The sequence below is a fragment of the Belonocnema kinseyi genome, chromosome 7, assembly GCF_010883055.1.
Source record: "Belonocnema kinseyi isolate 2016_QV_RU_SX_M_011 chromosome 7, B_treatae_v1, whole genome shotgun sequence".
In the NCBI taxonomy this organism is placed as follows: Eukaryota; Metazoa; Arthropoda; class Insecta; order Hymenoptera; family Cynipidae; genus Belonocnema; species Belonocnema kinseyi.
In genome coordinates, this window is record NC_046663.1 from 116,050,929 (window position 1) to 116,070,331 (window position 19,403).

Sequence of the window (19,403 nt, forward strand, 5' to 3'; positions counted from 1 at the left end):
ATCATTTATTTGATGCTTAATCTTGAAAGCTTTTTTCTCGCTGCATTCAACCGCTAATAATTTTATTAAGAATTTTAAATCCTTAAGATTTATAATTCTTTAAGCATAAGAAAGTGATACACTTTTATTTTTGTATTACCAAAGACACAGTTTATTTTAATTCTAAACTTCTCTTTGTAATAAAAAAGCAGTATTTTGTAATTTTATATCAATTAAGCAAATGTAAACTTTTTACTAATTGCATTTAAGGTAAACGTGCCAGTCTTCGTCAATGCATGGGTTGTCGGCAGATGAGCATTATTGTATATACGTAGTAAGCTGTTGTGTTCTTCGTTCTCAGTAAAAATGTTTTTTTCTTAAACGCTATTGCCGATCACTCAAACATCGAAGTGCCGATAATTCAAGCACTCAGGTTTCTGACTTACCGATAATCCATGCATTATCGTATTTATAACTTCGAACTTCTTATAATATTCATTCTAATAGGATATGTTACAAGTAATAACTAACTTACCTTTCTTAAGGTACGCTTTATTTGATAAAACCCATTCCTTAAGCTTTAAATATGTTTGATATAATTTTTTAAGCGGTTAAAATCTGAAATTCGACTTCAGCTTCCGATAACTGGCACACTTACCTTAAAGTCCCATCCTTTTTCGTGTTGAAATCAGTACAAAGGGGCTATCTGAAACCAGCTAGATGTTTTATAATGTCTTCTTCGATCCAGTGCCTGTATTTAAGAACTTTAATTTAAAGTGATTAGATGAGAAAGTGAGAATATTTCCTTAGGTGCTCACGAATCAGAGTAGGAAGATGATAGAATTTTACTTATTTTCGTTTTTTTCTGTATTAGGTTTCCTGATGTCCCCGAATAGATTGAGAGAGCCCAATCCGGGTGCTACTTTCCAGAGCATTGTTCGTTATGTGATGGATCATTCTCGGATTACAGAGGATAAAGCGCGATACTTGACCATCGAAGTACTCAAAGCTGGCATGGCTATGGGAAAAATTAAAAGAACACCTGTTAGCACGTATTTCCTGACGACTTCGAAACCACCACCTCTTGTTAACAGAATACGTGATCCACGATTGAGCGACGACAGCGAAGATACTCTCTCAGATTTAAGCAATTAGCCCTGTATATATGTAAAATGCCTAAACATGTAATGAGGAAGCTGATTTTATGTCATTTAGTTTGGTGTAACTTATGCAAATAAAATGTGGATAAACACTGAACTGGTTATTGTTCTGCAAATAAAAGTTGTTTGTGAAATATTATTTAATAACACCAATCATTTGAAGTTTTAATCATTTACTTTGACCCCTAACCTTTGCATTCACATGCAATTATTTATGATCACTTGATTGAATTAGAATAATTATGCAGTAATAATCTGTGAATCATATCTTGATTTTTAGTGACTGGTCTTATAATGCAATATTGAAAATATTTATTAGTAAGTCCTTTATACTAATTATTTTCGAGACTGATTACAGACCTACGGTAGCATTAAAATTCCATCTCCAAAGAAAGCCGCTCGTAATTGTATACCTACAAAATCATCGCAGGAGGTTTCGAAAATTGTATTGGATTGACTTATCACATCCTAATCTCATCAGTGACTTGAACTAGTCCGTGGCTATGTCATATAACCGGGTTCAACCGAGTAAAACTTTTGAATAAAAAATATCATAAGGTGTTCTCGCGTTGGTATCGCGGTAGGGCTTCAGCACTCCTCTCATGACTTTGACGGCAATGTTGACGGTAGCACTGCTACTGATAGGGTTTCCCATGTCAGATAGGCTGATAACAAAGAGGAGAGGGGCTAAGTATAACACCAAAACCTATAAATGTAAAATGGTGAGTATATTAAAGATTTTGAAATGCTCTATTACGAAAGTGCGAAGTTTAAAACGAAAATTGAAAAAGGATACAATTTAAGACCGAAATTTGCTGCAAAGTATCCTAATATAAAGAAAGTCGCACTAAAAGATCGTATCGCTAAGGTGAAGGACATCACGACTAATCTTCACGTGGCAGAAGACCGATCAATGGTTAGAGGAAGCCGCGTCATACGGTCAACCAGGGGCAATTGACGTTCCTCCTCAACCTGTTGACGATCCAACACCACCATATCATCTCAAAGTGGATGGCCTTATACAACCACAGGCAAACGCAGAGGTTCAGCAACAAAAAAAGCGACGAAAATCGACATACCGTATGAACAGAGATATTATGCGCCTTTATTATTTTGCAGAGAAATGTAGGTAAAGTGTTAGTAGAGAACATTATAGACTCTTCTTATTTAAATACCTAATGCTAGCTGCAAAAATAAATGAGCAGAATCCGGCAGATCAAAAACGTTCAATATCTGTAAACAGATTGCTTTTGGCTGTTGAAATAGCTGCTGTTAAAATGGAAGTGGAACATCAGCTTCCTATTGATGGAATCCCCTTGAAAGATATATAGAACGAAAACTTGATTAAAGCTGAAGGAATAGTTGCTAGGGATAATGAATATCATATACTGAATCCATTAAAACCACATCCAGATTTTAATAACGATTATGTATATACCGAAAACCCAGACAAACTACAGCACCATGAAAGGAATTTTGGTCATGCTTTACTAGAGCTCGGATATGTAGAACCAACACTAAGACATTCTCTGCCCAAAATGAACATCACAAATGATCTGCGTGCACTAATAGAATACCTCAACAGCAAGGTTTTACCTACGTATTTGAACGTAACACATACTGCGTTAGAGGTGCAAACTTGTATACTGTGCAGCTGTGGCAACCGTTAGAACGTTGTACCGCAAAACTAGTCCTGAAAATGCAGTTTTTGTCCCAGCAAGGTATCGAGATCCACCATGGAAGATGAGGTTGGATATGGATTTCAGAAAAGTAAGGTGGAAACTGGATCAATTAACTGAATATGATAAAGGAAATAGAACCATACAGCTGATAAACAATGTTACTAAAATCATTCACCCTCGGTACATCAAGATATCAACACCAGCAATATTGGATGATATTATGGACTTCCAACAGCAGAGACTTGATGTTCTTACTTCCAAACTGCCTTGGTATAAGAAAAGTAACACACGAAGGCAACAAAATCGAAACTTTGTTTCGATTGAAATTGATGAAAGAAGTTTTTATCGGGAACTGAGTGCAAAGCAAAACAGCAAGCCAGAAACCAATGTCCCTGAATTGGAAAATATGACTAACTACTGTTCGGGTGTTTGGGGAAAAATGAAAAGATGCAATTTAGAAACTGCGTAGCTCAAAATGGAGAAAGCAAGGGCAAGCAATAGCCCGGACATGATGCACAATTTCTGGTACAAGTACCTGACGAGGGCGCATTATGCGTTGGCAAGGTATTTCCAGAAAATCAATGAACACCCAAAGCTGATGGCAGGCTTTATGTTCCAGGGTGTATGTGTTACCTAAATAACGAGGCGCCTAAAATCCATCTGAATTTTGACCGATACCCTGTATGAGATTGACGTCCTTACAGAAGAACAAAAAGGATGTTGTAAAAACTCGAAAAGCAGTGAAGTTCGAGCCATACATTAACTAAAAACGAACGTTTCCTCTTGTACCGCTTGACTTTTGCTTCAAGTTTTAAAACTTTACCAAATTTTCCCATGCATCACTGACTTGTTAAGTAGCGCGACGAGACTCTCGGGTACAAAAATCAAGTATTTTGATCATGGAAAACCAAGGATAACTAGATTAATACGAATTAGTACAGGTATATTTCAAGGAAACTTTGTCAGTGCGCTATGGTTCTGTTTAGCGTTGCACCCATTGAGCAAAACACTAAACAGCATGTCTCATAAGTCTCGAATACATGATAATGGGGATGTTCATCAACTGACCCATTTTCTGTACATTAATGATCCGAAGCTTACCTTTGTTCAGCCCAGAAAATCCAGCAAGTGATCAATGTCACAAAGTAGTTTTCCAATGATATCCAAATGGATTTCGGACTAGCTAAATGCAGAATACCATATTTAACCAGAGGAGAATTAGGGAACACAGAGTTAGAGAACGAGTTCGAAAATGACACAGAGGAAATCGCTGCGGGCGAGTCATATAACTATCTGGTTATTTTGGATCTAAGGGTATTCAGCATACATTTCACAGCATGTAATTTAATATTGGGTGAAATATTTGAAAAGCCTAGTAGCATCTCAAAGAATAATCTGGTGCGGACAGAGAATCCATGCACCAAGGGCTTCTGCTAAATATGGTTACAATAATTAATAAAGCATTTGCAGTCCATGCTAAATGATATGAATATCTGTATCATCAACCTTTCTACACAGGTGACAGAGGGGGTTATCTGTGAACCAAATTTTATGTTTGTGATAGCCAAGATTCACATGTCCTATACAGATTTCTGTAAGGACTTTTACTTCGTCCCTCCCCAGCTTGAGTATTTCCTTTGTTTGATTAAGGTTTTAATTTAAACCAATGAGTGTTATGGCCTATATGCAGAGAGTTGCCATTTTTAACTCCTTTAAATTTTTCTCGGCCAGCCAACTGTTGATTTCTTTGACGAGTCAGATACTGGAGATTTCTACAAATAGTTCGGGACCAGTGAAGTTTTCTATTACTGCTAGTTTTTATAGTCTGTCCGAGATCACATTGCCTTTAATGCCACTATTTCCAGTGATCCAAAGTATAGTCTTTCGATTTTCCGTCTCTAGGTTGTCCAGTGCCTCAAACATTGTAATACTAGTAGAGTCGTAGCCATTATTTCATTCCGGACAGGAATGATACTTTACCAGTATCACCCCTGAATAAAAAGGTTACATGGCACGACTGCATGCTCTGTGGTGCAACAACTACCCAGAGCTCTCCCAATTTTCGCAATAACTTTTTGTGAAAACGTTCCGATGTCCTTTGTAATAGGGTTTATCTATTGGAGCGTCTTCTCTACCAAAGACATAACAAGCCGGCAAAACAGAAATAGACGCGGCTTGGAGACCAAGCGCGGGAAGAAGTCCAATAGAGAAAGAGGGATGCTTTAGGATCAGGAGCCTCAGACCTAAATATCTGGCTAAACTGGATAATGCGCTTAGTAGAGATTTTTCAGAAGAGTTCGACTTCTGGACCACCAATGGTAGTGTGTATGATGCAGCGAGAACTTTGCCGGGTGAAAACCGTAAAACAAAAGCAACGGCACACAGATAGCACAAAGATAGGCTGGACAAGGCAGTTGGCGTCCCGCGTTCAATGTGTCCAGAATCTGTTGAAAGAAGATACAAACCAAAAACCTTTTAGTGGATGAATTTTTATTTAACCACCCGGTATCTAACCCGCATTTTCATCTCATATATAACGTCGGAAGAGCCCATTCTGCAGTGGTTAGAGGAAGGATACACAGTTCTCCTCCCGAAGATTGGCAGCTTGTCTGATACAACTTGTCTATACCCTGTATAAGATATTTACAGCTATCCTTAATAATAAGACTGTTCGGACAATCGAAACTGTGTAACAAGAGATGTCTACACAGACGTAGCATCCTAACATCACTGTCTATCTATGGCTGTGACAGACTGCCGGAAAATCTTCGGTTCAATCTCCCATAGACTTATCATTTGTCTGTTGAAATGCTTAAATCTCATCTGGAAAATGTGTTGTGACAACTAACAAGATTACCTTGAAAAGAAGTGTTTTTCAGGGCGACAACTTCGCTATTCTGAAAGGTACTTCTGTGTTAAATCTGAATATCGAAAGCATAAGATCACTCATGCATTATACATGGATGATCATAAGATATATGCTAAAAATAAATAGCATCTACACTTAGCTCTATGGATTTTCCAAAAATTCTTTTAGGAGATTGAAATGGTTCTTGCGTTTAAAAAATGCGTCAAGGTTAATTTCAACCGCTATACGAGAGATTGGCGCTAGAGAATCCGTTCCGCGACTTTACATCTCATGCTGTCAAGGTGGTATAAAAATACTAAATCTTGAATGTTGTCATAAAAGGATAATTTTGGGTACAACACATGCTTAAAATGGTCACATAATACGAAGGAGTAGACAAAGAAGCATTTCTGTGCAAAGCAGCGAAGGAGTTTACTTAACAAATGGGTCTTAAATTTAATATGAGGGATGACCAAAATTCATAAAACATTATCCATCTTGCGTACTTATTCCCGAAAGACCAGATAAAACAAGCATAGGATAAAATCTTCCGCTTTCCTCAGATCACTTGGATTGAAGTTGGGCACGGAGGGTTTCATTTTTAGCCAAGACATTATCGATGATAGCTGTAGAGCGTGTCATGCACACTTCGAGAACCTAGGACATACTCTCTAAATATAGTTCTTCAAGATAACAAAACTGTGATAGTGCAGCTCCCAAAAAAGATATTTATTTGGAAATCTGAATTAGGCCATTTCATTAAAAGTGAAAGGACCGATTTTTAATGATCATTTCACTATTTTCTTATGCAATTTTTTTATTTTTGCAGAGTAATCGTGGCAAAATTATCAAAAATGAAAAATAGTGAAAGCGCTATTCTGTACCGACACAATCCACGCACATGAATACCCGGTGCTTTGGACACACCGGGCGGTTGTACGAATAACAAGCCTCTCGGGCCTTGTTGTCTTCTTTTCTACTGCACATGCAGTACCTCTTTCTTTCCTCGAAATGAGAGTTTTCTCTTTGTTCCTCAGAGAGCCGATCTTTTCCAAGAATACTCCCAATTCCCATCAGGATGTCTTTGCGGATCACTGCATTAGCATACCTTTTTGAAGATGAGGAGTAAAGAGATGAATGTACAGAGATTGGAGATAGTCAATGGCATTTAAAATTGTATATATTAGGAACCAGCGCTTGAAAAAAATCTGAACACTTTTTTTGCAACACTCACACTCCTTTTCAGTAGTATACACAATATTTTCCAAAAATAAAATTACAAAAATTCGTCTGAAAATATTACAAAGCCACATGTGAGGTCGTGGGCGACTCCAAGCAAGACAGCGACTGCTTGCAACGAATGCTGGATCTCAACTGATCTACGCAGCTACTTGCCAATGGTATACATTGGAAGAAGAGATGTTTAAATAACGATGGAGGGTACCACCAAATTTAAATTCGCAAATGGGGTTTTGCTATAATTGCGCGAACAAAAATTGGGGTCGCCCACGACCCCCATGTCGTTTTAAGCGTTAAATAATATTGATAATATTATATAAACATAATATTAAATAGTTTCGAGTAGCAAATTGTGCTAAAAGCTTGATGTTATTGTTTATACAATTAATTATTGCTTTTTCTTCAAATTTACTACTCTCCGAAATCATTCAACATTATGTTTGTCTCAGAGAAAAATTTTTTAAACATATTTTCATAAAAATAATTGTTTAAACAAATTGTATTTTTTATACAATTGAAAAATTGTCAGCCTGTTCTTTTTATATACTATACAGTCAGAAACATAATTGTATATATTTACTACTTTAAAAAATGACAAAATACTGCATTTCAATCAGAAAATACCATTATTTTTTGTATTTTTTGGGAATAAATAATTGGTAAAATAATTTACATTTATTTAAACAATGTAAAATTGTAGAAAAAGTAATGGCGAATATTAAAATTGTCCATTAGTAATTCTTTGTATAAAAAAGACGACAGAAATTTATAAAAAGTAACAATAATACGTAAAAAAGTACTTTTTAAATTTTTGGGTAATATTTGGGGTACTGCGGGGAGGGTGACGGTTGGTTGAAAATAAAAGTTATTAGTATGGTTTTATTTCGTAGACACTCCTCTTCAATACCGAGAAAGTTTGGCACGTTTAGATAAATTCCTGGAACATGAGTTCAATTTTTCGAAAATTCAACATATCCCCACGTTAATTAAATGTGATTTTCAATTGCCCCGCGGTACGTGTTCATATTCAAATGTTGATATATATATATATATAATTAATTTATTAATAATATTCTTAGTATTTCTCAATTTTTGTAATATTTCTCTAACTGTCATGAAGCTCAACAATTTGTATTTCAAAATATCATAATAGTACCTTCGAGTTTACATTATAGAACTGCATTAAAAATACACGACCAAGAATTTGCGATGCAACGGATGCATACAGTCATAATCGGGGTTGAGCCTCCGGCTCGACATTATAGCCCGTAAGCCCACAACGTAAATGGCAACGTGATACGAAAAAGGCCAATTTTCACATGAGATGTTCATCTGATGATGAGGAACGTGAAAATGGATGCCTTATAAGTTGGAGTGGATGCGTTTAATGGTGGGGATCTGGCGAAGGTGTCGTTTTTGACAGTTAACTAACGTGACTCGGATAAGGTTGAAAATTGGTGCACATGTAGGAGATTATATTGGAAATATCACCTACGCATTCTCAGGCGCTTACCTGGATGCAAAAGTGTTATCAGGCGGCTTCGAAGTCGCCGGAAATTCAGGTGAAATTTCTTATTATTGATTTTACAGCAAAAAGTTTCAAACAAAAGTTGGACCACTCCAAGAGATGCATATTTTCATAATTATATCATTTTTTGATTAAATTGATACATTTGGAGAAAACGTCGATTAAAGAAATACCATAATAATAAAAAGCCGATTTTCATTACAATCCCGAGTTCAGAAAATCATTGGAAAGAGTTCTTTGAGGGCTCCATTTTTTTTGACATATAATTTCTGATGAAATGAACAAAAAATAGTACCTACTGGAGAACATGCTTAAAAATGGAAAAAACTCGAAACCTGATTTTTGCAACAATAGATTTTTCACTTAATGTTGATAATTTGTTTAAATTGTAAAATATCTTTCAAAACTGATTATTACATTAAATTTGACGGAAAAAATACGGAAAAACTGTATTTTATTATTTGAACAGAAGCTTTTTTCATTTTATCAGTAAGTTTATGTCAAAACAAAAAATTAAGCCCTGAAAGAACTCTGCACCATAATTTACAGAAAGACAAATTTAGTTTGAAAAAAAGTGTTTCGGACCGGAACAAATGATTCCCTCGGAAACCAATTTCCATCTAAAAAATTTGTGAATATTGAGGACATAATAAGGTATACTTTCATTGAGTTTCGTCAAAATAAAATCATTTTTGCGGAAATAAAAAATAAAAAACGAAAAAAAACACGGTTTTTCGCATTTTTGTAGGACATTTTGAGGTTGTGTGAAAAAGTAATAAATACAAAACTTGTAGATTTTTTATAATCCATATGTTTTTTATAGAACACTTTTCTTTTTGACGTCAAATTTTGCCGAAAATCACAATAATACCATTTTCACCCCTTTTAAACCCCATCCCCCTAATCAACCCCACCACACCCCTGCTCATGCATTTTTATTTTTTACGTTTACTATGCACCACGTTACGATTGCCAATTGTTCAAGTGCTGTTGACAATTCTATTTTATTTTTCTTTGCATCAAAATAACTTAATTCGCCTGGACTAATAGACCTTCGTCTAACTTTTATGGCCACGATAGGTAAAAAGGTGTTTACCTTTTAAAGTCGAGCCCTGCCTTGCTAAGGCGACGTTAACTTGTCCCAATCTGTGGGTCTGAAAGAGTATAGCCCTTAAAAATTTTCTTTAAAAAATAGAAATTGTAACTTTCTACAAGGACCTGATAAGGAATGCCCACCCATCACTACCGAGGAGATGAAAAAAGTATTAAGAGGGATGAAGAACAATTCCAGCCAATTCCGGAGTGGTTGGTGGAAGGGCGCACAATACTCTTGCCGAAAATAGGCAACTTAGCTGACCCGAAGAATTACAGACCAATCACTTGTCTAAACACACTGTATCAGATATTCACTGTTATCCTAAATGATAGGATTGTTCGGGCAATTGAACCTGTGTGGCAAGAAATGTATGGAAAACGAGGCTTCAAGAAAGGCGTAGCGGTATGTCGAGAGAACCTTCTCATCGATAGATGTGTCTGCAAAGATGCAGCATTCTACCAGCGTGACCTATCGATGGCCTGGATTGATTATCGGAAAGCTTTCAATTCGACCTCCCATAGACTTATCATCTGTCTTTTGGAAATCTTAAAGGTTCATCCGCAAATAGTTAGGTGCATAGTGAGATAGATGCCGCTTTGGAAAACCAGATTTATTATGTCATCTGGAAAAAATCGTGTGACAACTAACAAGGTTACCTTTCAAAGAGGTGTCTTTCAGGGTGACACCATGACCCCACTCTTCTTTTGCCTTACATTATTGTCACTATCTCTAGCACTTCGCCATTCCGATGGGTATTTGTGCGGCCAACCTGCAGATCGAAAGTACAAGGTCACTCATGTATTTTACATGGTTAGACAAATGCGTCAAGGTTTATTTGAAGCGAGGAAAACTTAATGGCATCCCTGAAGATCCTGAGCTCGTTGATAGAAGCGCTGTACAACACCTTTCCGCTGCAGGGACTTATACATTCCTGAGCGTGCCTCAGAGCCGCATTCAGGATGTGACATCTATAAAGAATACTCTCCGAAGCGGATACAAACGTCTCATTCGGCAGATGTGGTCTTCCGAACTGTCGGCGAGGAACAAAGTATCTGCAAAGAACATGCTTGCCGTCCCGGTAGTACTCTATTCATTTGGAGTAGTTCCATGGACGAAGAACGAGCTCAGATCCCTTGATATCGGGACAAGAAAGGTTATGCACATGAACAAAAGCATGCATCTTAAGTCTTCCGTTCCGCGACTGTACATCTCACACCGTCAAGGTGGTCGCGGAATATTGAGTCTTGAATGTCTTCACAATAGGATTATTCTGGGTACAGCACATAGAGTTGCAAAAGGAATAGACCCTCTTTTTAAAGTGGTCAGGAATAACGAAGAAGTGGGCAAAGGAGCGTGTCTGTACAAAAGCAGCGGAGGAGGCTGCTGAGACAGTCGGACTTAACTTCAATATCCTAGGGAAATTGAGTCAATTGTAGAGAATCGGAAGTGCCGTATATACTGGAACTTTATATTTTCGACCACTGTTTCTGTTGCTCACTCGAGGCAAATTTTCGGCATCAGCTGACAAAAACATCATAGTCAAGGAGAATGAAAAGAAAGAGAGGTATCGTGACCTTATAAGGGAGTTGCAACGATTGTACCCGGAATATTCTGTTAAACTAATCGTCCTTATCATCGGCGCTTTTGGAGGTGCCAAGCTATCACTCGCTAATGGCCTAAAAAGCATCCCTGCGTATCAACAATATGCTAAAACACTTGCGGGAAAATTGCAGAAAGCGGTAGTCCTTGGGTCGCCCTGTTTTCTTAGGGTGCCCGAGGGTTTTGCTGGATCGTCGTATTGATTCCGTTGCACACTGTAACCACCTATCTCACGGTCGTGAGACGTGATTGTGGCTGAAATTTTACCCCGATTTCGCTGGAAGCGGGTGCAGTTTTTAGATTAGCACCCGCTCCCGGCGAAATCCTGAGGTTGTCCCTATGACCACCTAAAGCCTCCTCGTGTAGCGAATAGAAGTTCCCTGTACCAAGTGTTTCTGCTGAATATGGTTACAAAAATGAATAGGCAGTCGCACAAAATTGTCCAGAAGTGGTCCCGAATGAATTAACCCCAAGCGGAGATGTGAAAACCGTGCCGAAAGCTGAATGGCATCTGGGTGAGGTGTCTAGAACGGTGATTCTGGGATACCGGTTGACCTCTCAGAGTACGCAGCCTTATCCTTGCATGAAAGGCTCTACAAGGATGGACGAACCCCTTTCCCTAGCTTCTCGTGGGAGCTACAGTACAATACCAAACATAGCTGTAGTAAGTGCTGTTCAAAACAACAGAACGCGCAGGGCTTCCGACAATGGATCGGCCAACAATGCCGACCACTCTTGAGCTGGGGGAGCCAATGAACATGGATTCAATGCGATGTATCGACGGAATCTCGAAGCCTTTAGGTGGACGGAGCGACTAAATCGCGACTTGCTAGACTGCTACGATGCAAGTGTGGTACCTAAACGTGGTTACATGGCTCGACTGCATGCTCTATGGTACGAGAAACACCTGGAGCTATTGCACTTTTTGCATGAACATATGCGAAACCATGTCAAACTACTCCAAAAAAGGGTCTATGTAAGTGTATGCAGCGAGAGCTTTGGCCGATGCGAACTGTAAAATAAAACCAACGGTTGATCATAAGACCAAAAGATAAATGCATTAACTCACCATAATGATAGGCTGGGAAAGACAGTACGCGTCCCGTATTCGGTGTGTGATTGACTACATCACATCTGGCAGGAATTTTACCGCCAAGGTTCGAAAGTTCACGCGCGAACTCCGGATCGTTATTACACACTGAACAAGTCAAAGCTGCTGACCATCAGGCAGCATATTGTTGAGAGAATACGGATACTATCTGACGCTAAGAGAAGTCTAAGAGTATTTTGGAGAGATGTCTACGAAGTGCAGCACAGGCTGGATGAAGACACAGGGAGCCTAAATAGCTTTAAGAAGTTGTGTGATGCCGTCGTAACACCTGATGAAGAATGCCCTTCCATCATTACCGAGAAGGTGAAAAAGTATTAAAAGGGATAAATAACTATTCCGCTACGGGACCAGATGGTATCAAGACCTTCTGGTGGAAGAAGTTTCCTTTAACCCATCAGCATTTGGCCCGTATTTTCACATCATATTTAAATTCGGAAGAGCCAATTCTGGGGTGGTTGGTGGAAGGGCTCACTTTACTGCTGCCGAAAATAGGCAACTTAGCTGACCCGAAGAATTACAGACCAATCACTTGTCTAAACACACTGTCTCAGATATTCACTGTTATCCTAAATGATAGGATTGTTCGGGCAATTGAAGCTGTGTGGCAAGAAATTTATGAACAACGCGCCTCAAATAAAAGCGTAGCAGGATGTCGGGAGAACCTAATCATCGGTAGATGTGTCTGCAAAGATGCAGCATCTTACCAGCGTGACCTATTGATGGCCTGGATTGGATACCGGAAAGCTTTCGATTCAACCGCCCATAGACTTATCATCTGTCTTTGGAAAGCTTAAAGTTTCATCCGCAACTCGTGACGTGCATACTAAGGAAAGAGGAATAAAAAATTTGCGCTAGACAAATGCACAAAGGTTTATTTGAAGCGAGGAAAACTTAATGGCATTCCTGAAAACCCTGAACTCATCGATAGAAGCGCTATACGACACCTTTGCGCTAGAGAGACTTATACATACCTGGGCGTGCCACAGAGCCGCATTCAGGATGTGACATCTATAAAGAATACTCTCCGAAGCAGATAGAAACGTCTCATCCAGCAGATTTAGACTTCTGCACCGTCGGCGAGAAGCAAAGATATTCGCATTTTCTCTTCTTTTTCTCATTTTTTATTTCACCTGTTGTGCCTTTAGCAATTCAAAAGAAGGTGTTCTCAAAATTAGTACACAAATAGAGTAAGTCTTGTGGAAAGATTTAGCATTAGCCACTTTCAGGTAAATCAATAAATTATTCTCTTATGAATAATAATAAACAGAGTCATGTTCTCAGCTTTTGATTATCGTAGAAGGCTGTAATAAAGGTAAATATGATTCTTTAGAATATCGATTATTTATTATTGTTAAACTTTATATTTTGTTGTTAAAATATTTTTGATCTTTATTACCGTGACGAAAGTCAAATTTTCCGGACCCAGCCTTCTATGATTATCAGAAGCAATGCGAATAACTTGGTAAATGTTAATATTTTGATAAACTACTTGTCATTAATCTTGGAGTATAACTGTAATGGGATGCCTTGTCTCTTCTCAATATTTTCGAAAAAATGACTGGCAATAAAACACGGCTTTTTATTGTTATGTTATTTCTTTAATTGATGATTTCTCTAAATGTATCAATTTGATAAAAAACTTATATGAAAATGAAAATATGCATCTCTGGGAGTGGGCCAACTTTTCTTTCAAACTTTTTCCTGTAAAATCAATTTCAAGAAATTTCACTTGAATGTCCGGCGACTTCGAAGCCGCTTTGAAACATTTTTGAATCCAGGTAAGTGTCTAACAATGCTCAATTGCTATTTCTAATGTAATCCCCTAAATTTTCACCAATTTTCAATTTTATCCGCGTCACGTTACTTAACTGTCAAAAATTGACACCTTTGCCAGGTCGCCACGACTGAACGCATCCACTCCGACTTTTAAGGCACCCATTTTCACGTTCCTTATCATTAGATGAACAATTCAGGTGAAAATTGACCTAATCCGTATCACTTTGCCATTTACGTTGTGGGTTTACGGTCTATTACAGGTGAAATATTACTGCGATTTTGCCGGAATCAGGTGCAATGTTGTAAACTAAGACCCGCTCCTGGTGAAATACGCTTGTTGTCTTTATGACAAAATTTTAATTATATATATTATATATTCCTCTGAACTTTTGGGTAAAACACACTATAATAAATTAAATTTTTTTTAAGATTTCCAGAATTGATTTTTTCCCATTTTTAATGATTTAGTATAGCTGTGATGCACCTAAGATGAGTTCAACTTGTTAAGACAGAATAAAACTTTATTTAAGTGCTCTTTTTAACCTGAAGAATCTGTCTACAATGGGGCAAATTCTCATCGCGTACTGTTTGCGTATATATTTGTACTTTGCACTCGGAATGTTTTTCCAATTTTTTATATTGTATTATTAATGCAAAATTGGATCAAACTTTAGATTGACGCTAAATGTAACAGACATTCTTAAATATATATTAGGGTGGTCGAAAAATTTGTTCTTTTCGAATTTTTACGGGGACACCCCATTAATGTGTTCGAATTTTGTAAATATTTTGCAGAATCCTCAATACCATCTCAATCGAGTTCAATCTTTACATTTCTCTCCATAATTAGCTATAGAATACGAATAAAATATCGCTTTTTAAAAATCAACACTATAAGTATGTTTTATAGGGTTCCAAAAAACCCCCATAAGTGTAAAAATGGGTTTTGCGAGTTTTTGGCGCTAATAATGACTTTTTTTGCGGTTTTTGAAATGAAAGTTGTTTCTGGAAGTTGTTTCTGATTGTTTTAAGAATTTATTATTATTTTCAATAATATTCTCTTAGAAAAATTCTACAAAATTGCAGTTTAAAAAAATTCACTTTTAGTCAAATTTTCAATTAAGATAAGTTATGTATTTCATTAAAGTCAAGAAAATTAATTGTTTGAACAATTTATTAATATTAATAATACTATTATATTGGAATACTGCTAGAGATATGCCGTTTCTTCTTAAATTTCTGGCTTTTTGTCGAATTTCAATTAAAGTGAGGCAATCATGAATTCAAGTTGAAAAAATTATTTAAACAATTTATGATCATTGTTAATAATATTCTTTTTGCTAAATTTGTATAATGTTCTAGTTTTTTCTGTAATTTTCAACTGTTTGTCTATTTTTCATTAGATTTGACTTATTAATTAATTAAATTCAGCAAAAATAATGGTTATAACAAATTATTATTGTTTATGACTATTTTCATCTCTATCAATACCTGATAGTTACGGTTTTTCGGCAATTTTTACCTATCTGTCGTTTTTTACTGAATGAGATCATAATTAATAAAAGTTACCAAAAAAGTTGTGTAAATAATTATTTTTTCCAAATCTAATTAATTATTACGCCACGCCTAATGAAAAATAGATAAACAGTAGATGATTTCAGAAGAACCGCAAGATTCTACCAATCAAGCAAAGAGAATATTATTAACAATGATAATAAATTGTTTCAACAATTATTTCTGCTAACTTGAATTCATTATGACTTCACTCCTATTGAAAATTGGACAAAAAACCAGAAATTTCAGAACGGCATTTTTCTAGCATTATTTAAATATAATAATATAATAATAATAATAATAATAAATTGTTCAAAGAATTAATTTACTTCCGTGTAGTTAATTACTTAACTGATCTTAATTGAAAATTTGACTAAAAGTGCATTTTTTTAAACTGCAATTTTTTAGAATTTTTCTAAGCGAATATTAATAACAATGATAATAAATTGTTTAGATAATCACTGATAATAATCATTGATGAAATATCACTTCCCTCTAATTGAAAATTAAGAAACAAGTTGAAAATTAAAAAAAAACTGCGTTTTTCTACCTCCATTCTATGAGAAAATTGAAAAACATGAATAATATCCCGTAATATTTCATTTCTTCCCGTTGTAGACTACTTTAAAACTTTTTACAATTACAAGAAATGTATTTTTTTTATGTTAACAGTTTTTCATAGGGGTGGAATTTTTATCTTTAAAAAAAGAGGATACAGATATATTTGCCATACCTATACAAGGCACGAAATCTTTACTATAACCTGATAGGGCACATATCGATATCAGTTTTTTCTAAACTAGTTATTCTGAGGGGCCCTTACCATTTTTTTCTAGACTGGATACTCTGATAGGAGCCCCAAGCAGTTTTTTCTAGACTAGATATTATGATAGGGACGCCATCGAAACCCAAATTCAAATAGGGAAAGATGGGGAAATTTCTGCACGGGTATCTCAAGCACAGTGAGTGCAGATACTGAGATCAGCGAAAGCACAGTAGTACTGCCGTACAAGGTGGCAGGACATTTATGTCACATTTTTGACGAAAATGAGATTTTCACGTTAATCCATTCGGTAAAGAAAACTGCATCTATCTTCGCAAACGTATGGTATGCCAATACAATTGAGGCCTTTGATGGAAGAAGGGCACATAAGCTAAAGTAGCGTTTCGAGAAAATTAAGGAGAAAGTTTTTGTTTATTATAAGTACGTGAAAACTTGTACAATATATAAACTTTATTTTGCAATAGGGATAGTAACTTATCCTTTCAAGACTTCATACGCAAAATGATTACTTATTCATGTTAAATTTTGAATATTACAGTTTAAAAAAATTTGGTTATGTGGTTTTTTCCATAAATGGAATAATATCATTAAAAAAGTTAAATACTCGTAGTATCAACAAGTCTACGACTGCAGTAGGTGGAGGCGCTCTGACCTTGTAATGTTTAGAACGCATGTAAACCTGCGAATTTTAAAATATCCTTTATATGATATATGTAAAAGACGTGTCCCCGCGGTTTATCGTAATTTACTGAAAAAGTGCATATGGGCCTATTTCATTCTTCCATCCAAAGCCTCAATTTAGAACGAACATATGTTCACTCGCAGTCGCTTTAACTTTCAAAAGCGTCGATTTTCCGTTTTCAATATAATAAGTGAACTGCCAGCTGTCCTGCTGCATTTTTTTCGATGAACGACCGCATGTTGAAACGTTTAGAAAAAATTACACTGTTAAAAATTTCAGGAACTTTTCCCACAGTTTAGTGGAGAAGAATCCACATTTTCGTGGGACGAAATCCACATATTCGTTGGAAAAAATCGTTTTTCCCAATATTTGAGAAAACTTTTCCTATAATCCTCGGAATTCACTAAAAATTTGGGGAAAATTCCCTAAAATTTAAGAAATTATATAATACTTACAATTTTTGGGAAAACTTCCCTAAGCTTACGGTAATTTATGAGAAAGTTTTTGAATATTCACTACAATTTGAGGAATGTATTGAATCCCACTAAATGTTAGAGTCATTTCAAAAGTAATGTTTGGTTTTCCACGTAGAGTAGGTAAATTTTCTATAAATTTGAAGTATTAGCGTGTGTCTAGGAAGATATTTTGTTCTAAAATACAACAGAATCTCTTAACTTCATACAGCTCAGGGCTCAGTATGGATTTACGGAAGTCCGACGCAAGTACAAAGCAGGTATACAAGGCGAAGTTGTACCTACAAATTGCGGGGCGCCTGCACCGAAGGAAAAGACGATTTGTTGCGGTGCCGAAAATCAGTACGGCGACTGTGTGCACGCCGAGACCGTAGTAACGAAGACCGGAGTTTAGAGGTCCTGGTGTATTCGATAAACTAGCACAATATTCTAAATAATATCAAACATTTTTCTGGAGAAAAGATCGATTAAAGTTCTAGTTACCTCAAAGGTTTCTAATGGGTTTCTCTTTTTACTCCAGGTGCTTTCTCAGGCGTCGTGCACATTGCCGTCGCGCCATTGCGGTCTCTAAATCTCGTATCTGGCGTTAGTCCCGTGGCGACTTGAGCACTTCCAAGCTCCATTCTAGATTTAAAGCATAGATATCTTTATCTTTTACTATGTAACATCCCTTTTTCTCTCTCCTCTCGGCGTAATCACGCTTTTCATTTCATGGTGGTTTCATAAACCTCTTAACCAACGTTATGTAACCTAATTTTTCTCCATCACTTACGAAATAGCACAAGTTCCTAATTTCCTTCGCAGCGTTCAGTAGAGTACTGAAAAGTAATAAGTGATTCCGAACCCAATATTTCTTCATTATAGATCAAATCTGGAAGCAAATAAGGAGGTCTAATGAATAATTTGGCGTTAGTTTAGCAAAATATTCATAAGAATATTATTATAGTCTAAATTTGATTTTAAGACAGTTAAAAGTGGGCGTTGCAGTAATTAACAAGGAAAGTTTTACAGAATTTCTTCCTGAAATAATAAAATGTTTTTTATGATTTCATAGATTTCGTCAAAAGGTTTTGACATAAAGAAAACCGATGTTCGGATTACTGTCCGACCCTTCTGGTAGAATGTTGATATTTTCCTAAAGTATTTGAAGAAACATATTTTTAATCTACAAAAACTTGTAAGTGCTGGGTACAAAAACCTCATAAAAAGCCTTGCTATGAGTTATTACTGATTGTAAGATTCGGATATGAAGGGTCAAAGGACAGGATGTGGTAAGACCTTGTTATAATATTCGTATACAAATATTAGGAACCGGACAACACTTGCCAGTACTGAGAATAACAAATTCTCATAAATTGCTGATGTAAGTTATTACTAAGTCATATTAGGAGGGCCGAATAGTTGGAAAGAGTGAGAAGGATAGTGGATTGTCAACGGACGGGAACACTGGTGTAGAAAGTTCAGGTATTACCGGAAAAAATAAAAGGGGCAGTGGGAAAGATGTATATGGGGGGCAAGGGTTGAATGGTAAGAAAGAAAAGGCCAGAAAACTCAGCGACGCAACTGACGAAAAACAAAATGTCATATAATACATATTTTTTTTCTATTGTTTGCTATTTTTCACCAAAAAATAAATTTTTTTCTTTCTTAGTTTTCCAGAAAAAAGGGTGGCGCTAGCTTGCCGTCAACTCAGCGGCACCCTCTACAATAATTATTAAATTAAAAAATTACTAGGTTAGATTTTCATGCTAGTCTTTTGCTTTACAATGTGCTATAAATCGCTTTTGTAAAATCAACCCTTATTGTTAAAAAATACCAACTGTAATGAAAAAAAAATATTTAAAAAATGACTAGGCTAGATTTTTGTGCGCTATTTTTTTCTTTACAATAAA

The 19,403-nt window shown here is 36.3% G+C and overlaps 1 protein-coding gene across 2 annotated transcripts in view; it reads left to right on the forward strand.

Annotated features, from left to right (window-relative positions):
• The window catches only part of LOC117176324, a 306,697-nt gene extending 305,486 nt beyond the window's left edge, over window positions 1-1,211 (forward strand). For both annotated transcript variants that reach the window (XM_033366552.1, XM_033366551.1), the window contains exon 2: window positions 854-1,211. In XM_033366552.1, coding sequence (XP_033222443.1) covers window positions 862-1,134 — 273 coding nt within the window. In that variant the 5' untranslated portion in view covers window positions 854-861 and the 3' untranslated portion in view covers window positions 1,135-1,211. The remainder of the gene's footprint in view (window positions 1-853) is intronic.
• Window positions 1,212-19,403: the final 18,192 nt, after the last annotated feature.